This window comes from Myxocyprinus asiaticus, chromosome 22 (assembly GCF_019703515.2).
Source record: "Myxocyprinus asiaticus isolate MX2 ecotype Aquarium Trade chromosome 22, UBuf_Myxa_2, whole genome shotgun sequence".
NCBI classification, from domain to species: domain Eukaryota; kingdom Metazoa; phylum Chordata; class Actinopteri; order Cypriniformes; family Catostomidae; genus Myxocyprinus; species Myxocyprinus asiaticus.
In genome coordinates this window covers 40,077,390-40,089,949 of record NC_059365.1, presented here as the reverse complement: position 1 = coordinate 40,089,949, position 12,560 = coordinate 40,077,390, and the positions used below count along the sequence as shown (strand labels likewise).

The following is a 12,560-nucleotide window of genomic DNA, read 5'->3' as shown; positions in this document are numbered from 1 at the left end:
GTAGAATAAATGAATTCTTAAACTCATGTTAGCATTCACTGAATTGTTTGTATTCAATATCAGACTGTTGTTTTGACATTTGACAGTTTTCTATTCCTGTTCTATTTCAACCTATTACAGTTTCTGGGAATCTCTGGTTATTTTAACATAACATCCATTTTTAAATCAGTAATTGTTTAGGAAAAGTCAGTTACACATTTTTAAGAGCTATTCTCATTGTAGAGAATGAATCTGCGTATAACATCAGGTATAGTGTATAATCATAAAAAGATACAAGTACAGGTGATAACTGATTGATCAATCATTCAATCAATTATTCATTCATTCATTTATTTATTAGCTATAACTGCACTGTCCAGCAGAAATATTGTTAAATTGGGTACAAATCAGTGTGTGAAATTGGCTATGAGGGCTTATAGGTGTCTGTCTAGAAACCCCAAAATTGCAGATTGAGCTCTGAATACAGTAAAAAACAAAACTCTATTTACAGTGTCTACTCAGGTTTATTTTCCACATGTTCTGATAGCTTCAATTACTTTGAATATTACCAAATAAAATAGTTAGTCAAATCCTTTGTGGCATTTAAGTGCATTTTGCCCTGCCTCTGCATAATTAAAATGTCAAATAAGGTATAAAAACTTTGAAGATTTTATTGGTCTGACTGACCAATAATACACATAAAGAGCTCATAAATAACTCATGTAAAGATTTAAAGTACAGTCACAGCACAAACCCTTCCATTTCACACACAGGTTAGCCATATATAAAACTTTAGCTATTTAACATATACATCTGTAAAACGCTTTACACACCTCCGTCATTAAATCAGAAAACATGGCATTTCATATTTCATGTCAATATAAAGATAACATGCTGAATGTGGTGTAGGGTCTAGCTTACTCTTTAACCTAGCTACTGTAACAATGAAAAAATGTTGTCACATTCACATGGAAATTCAGGATAAATTAAATGATAGATTAGATGAACATACCTCTCAAATAACAGCTTTTTTTTTTTTTTTTACCACAAATCGACGTCAACTCATTGGAAGCTGGAGGTAGACGCTAGCTTGTGTCAGCTTCATGCTTCTGACCGACCACTATACTCCAGACCTGGCGCCCGCTGCCCGCGATCTGTGGCACCTGCCCCTCCCCCCACTGATCAAAGATCAGCTCACACAGCTTCAGTCCCACCACTACTATAATGGTCAGAAATATAAAACTGACCCTGGGTCAGTGTGGCTCTAAATCAACAAATGACCTGAGACGTCATCTTTGATTGACAGGTGTTTCTATTTGTTCTTCGTTCTTGTGTTGATGAACATGATGAACTACCAATCAGTTCTGGGGTGGCCACAGGGTGGCCAATGAGATTTCAGGGGTGGCCCAGGCCACCACAGGCCACCCCCTAAAATTGCCACTGCTTTTTTTTTTTTTTATTTTGCTTTTCCTTTTCTTTCTCCAATTGAGAATCAAGTTTTTAAAAAAATGGCAGGTGGGAGAGGGGTGTGTCTTATAACTGAATCGAAAGTTCATTGGTTGCTCTCACAAGTCAACAGTCCAATGGCATTTGTTTTTAACTCGATTCTCAGTTGAAGAAAGAAAAGGAAAAAGGAAAAGGAAAAGCAAAACGAAAAAGAAAAGCCATTGGCAAATGGATTATGAAAAGCAACTGGCAAATGAATTAAGAAAAGCAATTGCCAAATACTTTTTTAAAATGTAATTTAAAGGTGCTTTTAAAGTGCATAAAAAAGTGTATTTAAAAGACTCATTGTACTCATTTATTGCTACATTTAATGACATTTTAAACATGAAATAAATATGATTTATTAATGCACAATTTTATTTTTTAAATATAATGTCATTTTTAAACATGAATCAAATAAACACATTTAAATGTCTTTTTATTTGTCCATTTAAAAAGGCGCATTTAAAAATGACTTATTAATGTGCTGTTTTATTGCTAAATATAAGTACATATTAAAACATTGATTAAATAAACACATGTAAATGTGTCTATTTATTTGTCCAATTATAAATTGGTTTATTTATTCAAATTTAAATGTGTCTATTTTTTTGTCCATTTATAAATTGGTTTATTTATTCACATTTTTATTTTCAAATGAATAGATCGATAATTTATTCTTTCATTCTTTTGTAAATGGCACTCCTGGGCTTCCATAAGTATGAGCATGTTTTAGATGAAGTAATCAAATCTGCAGTTTCCCGTGCATTGGTGAGTTGCATGCGGTAGCATGCACTTATCACATATCAATTAAGTGGGTGCACGATGACTTGGTACAGGGAATGGTACCCCAACCTGTCTTTGACTACACGGGTTTCCTCCTATTTTTCAGGTATCAAATCTATCGTAATTTAGATTTTCTTGAACCAATGTGGCTTGTGTTTTTAAGCAGAGGCTCTGTTCAACTAGCACACTGCCTGATGTTGATTAAGGATGATTGACATGTTTGAACATGAACATCATCTGCCGCGATTTTTACATTTTTATCATACGATCGCATCGCATTGTTTTTATACTCCTGACAAACTTTTGGCACGCAAACGTTTGGTAATGGGTGCAAAGAATGAAGTGAAGTATAATGATGTCTCCTATCAGAAGCTAAATTTAAATACTGTTTAATAGTGAATCTGGGTAAAGAAGGATACATGTGTTTTGTTATTAAACCTATTAAATTGTATCATGGAATGTGTAACATTCTTAACATGTATCTGTGTACAGGGAATTGAGGGAGAGACACTCACTTTGTGTTAGATGGATTTTAATTCGATTTGCACTAACATTGGCAGTGTTAGGGAAAATAGTGAGAATTCAAAAACATTTTCTTTAAAATGTTCTATAATATATTACGTATTTGGTTCAAATCCCCGAGTTAAGTGCAGATGCAGTTAGTTTATACCATTTGCTATTTACTTTTGAACAACAGCTCTGCTTATTGTTCGTTAATGATTCATTTGAATACTTTTTTGGAGTCGAAGCCCTTATGTCCATACACGGTTCTCTGCAATGCTAATATTGTCTATGCATGATAAAATACGTAATTGTGTGCACATTGCTAAATATCATTCGTCTGTATTTTTAGGTTGGCAAATACCAATCGTTAGAGCCAAAACACAAGTTCTATCGTAGTTAATTTCGGAATATTTTAAAAGTAGTTTCGATGCATTGTGGGTATCGTAGTTCAAGTTCTGCGCAGTCGTAATTCATGACGATTCATTCGACGCACTTTTCAAAATGTAAAGCCGTTAGATTTTTGTAGTTTAATTATGGCAGTCGCTGCTCGCTCAAACAGGGGTATGCTCATTTAAAAACATCAATAATAACAACAACAAATCTCTCACAGTTGTGTTTGAACTCTTCTCCTCTCCTCAGGTGCTGATGGCGCTGCTTCTGTAAGAGAAGTCACCAGCAGTGGAAGCTCTCTCACATGTACAGTTGGACCTGCTGTTGTCAGTACACTGGGTAAATAAATTACACATTATTATAACATTACATTATTTGCTGTTTGGATCCAGAACAGGATTTGAAAAACTCACTAATCAGCCAGTTTGGCTACAAAATCTATGTTACCAGCCATTCAGAACTTCTATTGGTCAAAACAAAAATTTCAGAAATAAATCGTATTGTTAAAGTCACATCACATGCATAATGAATACATTTATTATTAAACTGATACTTGATTACAAATACCCCTGTTCCCCCCTGATATTTATATCCCTGATATCAGAATGAGCTTTATTGCCAAGTTTGCTTACACATACAAGGAATTTGTCATGGTGACAGAAGCTTCCAGTGCACAAACAATACAGCAACAAGAGAGATAATAACAATAATTAAAAAAGCCAATAGAAAATATAAGAATATATAGAAATACACAATAGGACAAATACACACACACACACTTATGTACAATATACAAATACAAATCTGTTATATACAGAAGCAAGGGAATGTAATGACAGAAGAGGTATGGTATGTTGGATAAATATAAATAGACTATGCTGTGTATTGCACATTAATTATTGCTCAATGGGGCAGTTTTAACTGTGGGTCAGTCTGAGGGAAAAAATTGTTCCTGTGCCTGACGGTTCTGGTGCTCAGAGCTCTGAAGCATTGGCCAGAAGGCAACAGTACAAAAAGGTAGTGGGCAGGGTGAGTGGGGTCCAGAGTGATTTTACCAGCCTTTTTACTCACTCTAGAAGTGTACAGTTCTTGAAGGGAGGGCAGGGGGCAACCAATAATCCTCTCAGCATATATTAGTTGAAGTCAGAAGTTTACATACATTTTGGTTGAAGTCATTAAAACTAGTTTAACCACTCCACAGATTTCATATTCCAAACTTTTAATTGACTATATCACAATTCCAGTGGGTCAGAAGTTTACATACACTAAGTTAACTGTGCCTTTAAGCAGCTTGGAAAATTCCAGAAAATTATGTAAAGTAGACAATTAGTCAATTAGCTTCTGATAGGAGGTGTATCTGTGGATGTATTTTAAGGCCGACCTTCAAACTCAGTGCCTCTTTGCATGACATCATGGGAAAATAAAAAAATCAGCCAAGACCTCAGGGGAAAAAAAAAAAAAAAAAAAAAAAATGGTGGACCTCCACAAGTCTGGTTCATCCTTGGGAGCAATTTCCAAACACCTGAAGGTACCACGTTCATCTGTACAAACAACAGTACGCAAGTATAAACACCATGGGACCGTGCAGCTATCATACCGCTCAGGAATGAGATGCATTCTGTCTCCTAAAAATGAACGTAGTTTGGTGTGAGAAGTGCAAATCAATTCCAGAACAACAGCAAAGGACCTTGTGAAGATGCTGGAGGAAACAGGTAGACAAGTATCTATATCCACAGTAAAACAAGTCCTATATCGACATAATCTGAAAGGCTGCTCGGCAAGGAAGAAGCCACTGCTCCAAAACGGCCATAAAAAAGCCAGACTACAGTTTGCAAGTGCACATGGGGACAAAAATATTACTTTTTGGAGAAATGTCCACTGGTCTAATGAAACAAAAATTGAACTGTTGACCATAATGACCATTGTTATGTTTGGAGGAAAAAGGGTGAGGCTTGCAAGCTGAAGAACACCATCCCAACCGTGAATCATGGGGGCAGCAGCATCATGTTGTGGGGTGCTTTGGAGGGACTGGTGCACTTCACAAAATAGATGGCATCATGAAGAAGGAAAATGATGTGGATATATTGAAGCAACATCTCAAGACATAAGCCAGGAAATTAAAGCTCTGTCGCAAATGGGTCTTCCAAATGGACAATGACCAAGTATACCTCCAAAGTTGTGGCAAAATGGCTTAAGAACAACAAAGTCAAGGTATTGGAGTGACCATCACAAAGCCCTGACCTCAGACCAATAGAAAATTTGTGGCAGAACTGAAAATGCTTGTGCGAGCAAGGAGGCCTACAAACCTGACTCGGTTACACCAGTTCTGTCTGGAGGAATGGGGAGAAGCTTGTGGAAGGCTACCCAAAATGTTTGACCCAAGTTAAACAATTTAAAGGCAATGCTGCTAAATATTAACAATGTGTATGTAAACTTCTGACCCACTGGGAATGTGATGAAAGAAATAAAAGCTGAAATAAATAATTCTCTATTATTGACATTTCACATTCTTAAAATAATTGAGTGATCCTAACAGACCTAAGACAGGGAATTTTGAAAAACTGTGTTTAAATGTATTTGGCTAAGGTGTATGTAAACTTCTGACTTTATATACACACAGTTGAAGTCAGAAGTTTACATACACCTAGGCCTGTAACGATAATTACGTTATCAACTTATCGTACGATATATGGACATGACCTCGATATTGCCCATTGTGTTTACATGCATGTCGACATTAACACTTGTATGGGACAAGTGGAAATTTTGAACGGCAAGTTAAAGACAACTTTACTTGCCCGACTGGACAAGTTGCCTGATTAAAATCTCAACTAATGTTAGCTCAATAGCGTGGGTTTGCACCCTCATAAAACAGCAAGAAAGGCAGAAATTGCAAAAATGCTTTGTGTAATAATACCATCTGTAGAGTGAAGAGAAACGCTTAAAACAGACTTATGCACCCGTAACATCTCTCTTCTTTCTAGAGCTCCATCTAAAGCTCAATCTAATCTGAGGTATTTTCTCAGCCGTATGAATCAGTCAGTTTGAATAAGTATTTAACAATATACATTATTATAATATTAACACTATAATAAATTACACACAATGGGGGGCCTGGGTAGCTCAGCGAGTATTGAAGCTGACTACCACCCCTGGAGTCGCAAGTTTGAATCCAGGGTGTGCTGAGTGACTCCAACCAGGTCTCCTAAGCAACCAAATTGGCTCGGTTGCTAGGGAGGGTAGAGTCACATGGGGTAACCTCCTCATGGTCACAATTAGTGGTTCTCGCTCTCAATGGGGCGCGTGGTAAGTTGTGCGTGGATCACGGAGAGTAGCATGAGCCTCCACATGCGGAGTCTCCGCGGTGTCATGCACAACGAACCATGTGGTAAGATGCACGGATTGACGGTCTCAGAAGCGGAGGCAACTGAGACTTGTCCTCCGCCACCCGGATTGAGGTGAGTAACCGCACCACCACGAGGACCTACTAAGTAGTTGGAATTGGGCATTCCAATTTGGTAGATAAGGGGATATAAATAAATAAATTACACACAAAGAAAACATTATCTATCTTTAATATGCATATCTGTTTTGGATATACAACATAACTGATTTAGCATCAAGGTTCTCATGATTTTATCTGTTAACATTTTCAATGCATTTTGTCAATATTAAACAGTTTTTAATGCAACTGGTGAGAATTGGCTTGTACTCTCATAGAGATGATTTACCCAAAGTGAAAATTGGGTAGCACTTTAAAAAAAGGTTCCATTAGTTAACTACATCAGTTAACATGAACTAACAAACACCACTTTTATATAATTTATTAATCTTGGTTAATTTTAATTCCAACATACAATATATTAATACATTTTCATACATTAAAATAGTATATGTTAACATTAGTTCATGCACTGTGAACGAACAACGAACAATTGTATTTTTTTTAGTAACTAACATTAACTGAGATTGATAAGTGCTCTAAAATATTGTTCATTGTTAGTTCATGATAGCTAATGCATTATCTAATGTTAATGAACCTTATTGTAAAGTGTTACCAAAAATTATGTCATCATTACTCGCCTTCATGTTGTTCCAAACCTGTCTGACTTTCTATCTTCCGTGGAACTCAAAAGAAGTTGTTAGCGAGAATGTTAGTTTCAGTCTCCATCCACTTTTATGTTATGGAGAAAAAAAAAAGATGCAGTGAATAGTGACTAACATTCTGCCAAAAATCTAATTTTGTGTTCCTCAGAAGAGAAAAATTCATACAGGCTTGAGGGTTAGTAATGGTTTACCGTCTTTCTGCACTGTGTTCTTAATCCCTATCAGGTGTAAATGATGACGATGGAGGCTTATTTTTTTCTTTTTTACGTATTTTCTTTGTTTTTGTCTCCGGACAAGTAACTTTTTTTACTCTGACAAGTAAATGACCAATTTACTTGTCCAAAGGACAAGCACATGACGATGCTTAATGTCGAGCCCTGTAATAGGTGTTTTCCCGATGATTGCATAATTCCAGCCAGAAAGTTCGGAAGAATTAGTCCAAATGGACTTGGTTTCAAAGCCTCATTCCACAGCTCCCCTCCGAATGAGAGAGGAGTCCATTAACGTGAACGAGCCGGTATGCTGACTTTGTTTTAAACAATGGCAAAGAAAAGTGGCTATACAACTAACCTAAAAGCTCATCTAAAACAACCATCCCATCCAGTTTTCTGAGCTGGGAACAAAAAACGCAGTTGGAGATGGAGAGCGGCCTTACCGATTTAAATTATATATTTTTTTTAACTTTCTGATTCCAATGTCTGAATATTCTTAAGAATTAAAAAGTGAATTTCTCTTTGAAAGGGTGTACTTGCATTACTATGGGTAGGTGCCTTTTGGCAAACTCCAGGCAGGCTGTGATGTGCCTTTTACTGAGGAGTGGCTTCCGTCTGGCCACTCTACCATACAGGCCTGATTGGTGGAGTGCTGCAGAGATGGTTGTTCTTCTGGAAGGTTCTCCTCTCTCCACAGAGAAATGCTGGAGCTCTGTCAGAGTGACCATCGGGTTCTTGGTCACCTCCCTGACTAAGGCCCTTCTCCCACGATCACTCAGTTTGGCCAGGCAGCCAGCTCTAGGAAGAGTCCTGGTGGTTCCAAACTTCTTCCATCTCCAGATGTCCCCACTGTGCTCATTGGGACCTTCAATGCTGCGGAAATTTTTCTGTAACTTTCCCCAAATCTGAGCCTCGATACAATCCTGTCTCGGAGGTCTACAGACAATTCCTTGGACTTCATGGCTTGGTTTGTGCTCTGACATGAACTGTTAACTGTGGGACCTTATATAGACAGGTGTGTGCCTTTCCAAATCATGTCCAATCAACTGAATTTACCACAGGTGGACTCCAATCAAGTTGTAGAAACATCTCAAGGATGATCAGTGGAAACAGGATGCACCTGAGCTTAATTTTGAGTGTCATGGCAGAGGCTGTGAATACTTATATACATGTGATTTTTTTTCTTTTTTTTTTTTTTTAATACATTTGCAAAGATTTCAAACAAACTTCTTTCACATTGTCATTATGGGGTATTGTTTGTAGAATTTTGGGGAAAATAATTAATTTAATCCATTTTGGAATAAGGCTGAAACATAACAAAATGTGGAAAAAGTGAAGCGCTGTGAATACTTTCCGGATGCACTGTAAATACACACACTGATCAGCCACAACATTAAAACCATCTGCCTAATATTGTGTAGGTTCCCCTCGTGCCGCCAAAACAGCGCCAACCCACATCTCAGAATAGCAATCTGAGATTATATTCTTCTCACCACAATTGTACAGAGCGGTTATCTGAGTTACCATAGACTTTGTCAGTTTGAACCAGCCTGGCCATTCTCTGTTGACCTCTCTCATTAACAAGGCATTTCCATCCACAGAACTGCCGCTCGCTGGATGTTTTTGGCACCATTCGGAGTAAACTCTGTTGTGCGTGAAAATCCCAGGAGATCAGCAGTTACAGAAATACTCCAACCAGCCCATCTGGCACCAACAATCATGCCACAGTCGAGATCACTAAGATCAAATTTTTTCCTCATTCTGATGGTTGTTGTGAACATTAATTGACACTCCTGACCCGTATCTGCATGATTTTATGCACTACACTGCTGCCACATGATTGGCTGATTAGATAATCGCATGGATGATTGTTGGTGCCAGATGGGCTGGGTTGAGTGTTTCTGTAACTGCTGATCTCCTGGGATTTTCACTCAAAGTTTGAGCCCCTTGTGTCTGCAAACACTGTACCTAAAAAGTAACTAGAGTACTTAATAATGAAATTACTTTGCCCCTGACAATTGCTTCTTGCAGCTATATTTTATTTTATTTATTTTAAAATTTTGTTGAAGACTGCTGTATGTGTTTATTTGCATTTTTGCATGTTTTTGTATATTGAAAAATGAACTGATGAGCATCTTATCAAATGTACAGCCCTCAGTGGCACAGTGACTTATTGTAAGCATGAGAATGTTCTGTGTTTTTTTTTTTTTTTTTTTTTTTTTGCAGAGTATGACAGCTTCATGGGCAACCCACAGTTTTGTAAGCGTAAAGGATGGGGATCAATCAAAGGTTGTCAATACAATCCAGTTTGCTCGAAGCAGCAAGGTGGACCTCCAGGATGGTTTGGCCCAGGACCCCGCAGCAGGTTTCAGGATGCCAGTTTTGATTTGTCCGAAGATGATCTGCGTTGGAAGTCCCAACAGAGTTTGTAAGTGTGTGTTTGTGTTCTTGCCAATGATAACAAGGTGCGATTGTATCTATAAAGTTTGCAAGTAATTCCCGCCACATTTTAGCTTACTGCATAATATGCTTTTCCTGCAGTATTCCATATAGAAAGCACAGCCGGAGAGGTGTCAATGTAGGGAGAGGAGGAAGGAAAAAATGGTTCAAACTTAATGTAAGAATTGAGAAGCACTATTAGTATCAGTAGTACTGTTTCTCATAATTGAGGTGATGAATTTAAACAGTCCACTAATTGTAAGTATTAAACTTGTGTGTACAACCCGTCCTTGGTTTTCACTAATGTGAACATGAATTATACACAAAGAAAAAGTGACCTGGAACATTTCTTGAAGATATTGTTACTTTTTTTTTGGTTAACGTGACTTTGTTTTCCTTGATTTTCTCTTTACTTTTCTCTTTGTTACACAGATACCACATGGACAAAATTATGATAAGACATGGCTGCTAACAGCACTGCAGAAACGCTGTCCCATACCGTTCACCCCACTACATGTAAGTTATTATCAGAATTCAGTCAGTTACTTTGAACTTGACCGCAAGCTGTATAACAGTTTGTCCACTAGAGGGCAGAGCTGATTATAAGGCAATGGAAGTCTGATGATGTGATCCATTTTTATTTTTAGCATTTTCGCAAAACGCAAGATATTTCACTTTCTTTGTATTTTTTTGTCTTTTCATTAAACCATAATCACTTTCTAATACACTGAGTGCATTTACATGCACTTTAAAAAGTTATATTTTACTAAAGTAATAATTTGTCTTTTTAAAGTGTTATGTAAATGCATTAGTCCAACTGAAGTCCAGCATGTTTTTTTGAAATCGAACTAACAGACCTAAATAATGCAATTGGAAATCTGCTTCATCCAGCATGTATACACGTCAGTCAGGCCGTAATAGGCCTTGGCGTTATGTGCTTGCTCCAAAAAACAGAGGTGTTGCACAGTGTGTATTTAACCTGATAGTCGAAGGCAACAGAATGCAGAGAAGAAGAGCAACAACAATAACAACAGGGTGCGTTTCATTCTGAAGTGATCATCCCTATGCCCTCTTCCCTTTCAAAGACTTCACCATCCATTGTGAGCTTTGGAGGGCTGAAAGGTGTGGGGCTCAAAAATAATGTTTATTCGGAACTCACCTTTTAACTAATTTTTATTGGAAATTCAGTTTGAAGTGATCTTACAGCATGACTATCATGAATGTTCTCCTTTCAAAGTGCCCTTCGGAGGCTGATTTATCTCAACAAATGTTCATTTTTGGACTGATCAGCAGTTTGTAAGCCAGTCACACCTGTGACGTTAATGTGGCTTTAATTTTTATTCTTTTGTCTGTATTCTGTCCAGTGACTAATAGGGATGCACCGATACCACTTTTTCTCTTCCGATTCTGATATCCGAAATCTCAGTATCGGCCAATCCGATACCAGTGTTGTTGTTGTTTTTTTTGTTTTTTGCATAATCAGTTTAGAATCTCTTTACATTATTTTGTGGAACTAATTGGGAGTGCTCTTTAATATGTAAAGAAACACAAACCTCTAACTACATTATTTCAATATAAATGTATTTTTCATTCACACAGTTATTTTTTGGAACCCATTCAACTTAAATATTATAACTTGTAAACAAATGATGATAATAATAATAATATATTATATTAGTAATATATAGTAATATATCTCAATCGTACACCTTTAACTTTTAAACCCTCACGCTTTTATTTTGACATCCTGAACTCTCCAGGAATTCCTGTATGTGTCTGTTTGTAGGCAAGTTCACAGTAGTTTGATTCGCTTCTTATTCAAATTCTGATAAAAAAATAAAAAACCGCCTTCAGTGCCATTCTAAATGCATATTATAAGTAAACCGAACTATTGAGCATCTACATCTGAGATGTTGTTCGTGAGAGGTGCTCAAATATTGTGCATCATGTGAAGGCTAAAAATAGCCATGGGTGTGTGTCAACAGAGCAGTGCCATTCACTGACGTACTGGAGCGGAGTGTGCATTTTATATATTTACTTATTAAACACGGACTTTTGTGATTCACAGAGCTATTGCATGTCTTCAAGTGGCTTTGAATAAAATGCATAAGTCATATGAACTACTTTAATTGTTTTTTTATGGTTCTTTTATGTCATTTTTTTGAGCTTGATAGTAACGAACATGACTAACACACAGTATCGGATTTGGATCGGGCTCGTCGGACCGATACCCAATCCATTTAAAAGCTTCTGTAACGGAGCTGATACCGATCTAGATTTATTGTGAAAATCTTGCATGGATTTTCACAAATTCCAACATAAAATACAATAAACCAGAGTAACAGATGCATATGGCCAAGGTTAGCCCACTAGCATTAGCGCCATGAATGCAGGATGTAAACATTACAAATTACACACTATTTACTGCATATATCTTTCGATTATCATCGAATGGTTATAACAGCTTCTTTTACTGATCCCATGTGGATTCCATTCATAGAGGCAGAAAGCATGATTTTTATTGAATATGCAGCCTGAAGCAAATGACAGGTACAGATGCAGAACTGTTAAAGTATACAGACAACTAACCAATAAAAATACCAGTGATTGCTAGAAAAATATAGACAAACCATGTATTTTCTTAATTGTCTATTCACA

General features: G+C 37.0%; 1 protein-coding gene across 1 annotated transcript in view; it reads left to right on the top strand.

Moving 5' to 3' along the window:
- The first annotated feature begins 2,289 nt into the window (after positions 1 to 2,289).
- LOC127412649 (nuclear RNA export factor 1-like) overlaps positions 2,290 to 12,560 on the top strand; it is a 39,066-nt gene continuing 28,795 nt past the window's right edge. Inside the window, exons 1-5 of the mRNA XM_051649187.1 lie at positions 2,290 to 2,356; positions 3,394 to 3,483; positions 9,690 to 9,891; positions 10,005 to 10,080; positions 10,335 to 10,418. Of these exons, the coding sequence (XP_051505147.1) occupies positions 2,290 to 2,356; positions 3,394 to 3,483; positions 9,690 to 9,891; positions 10,005 to 10,080; positions 10,335 to 10,418 (519 nt within the window). The remainder of the gene's footprint in view (positions 2,357 to 3,393; positions 3,484 to 9,689; positions 9,892 to 10,004; positions 10,081 to 10,334; positions 10,419 to 12,560) is intronic.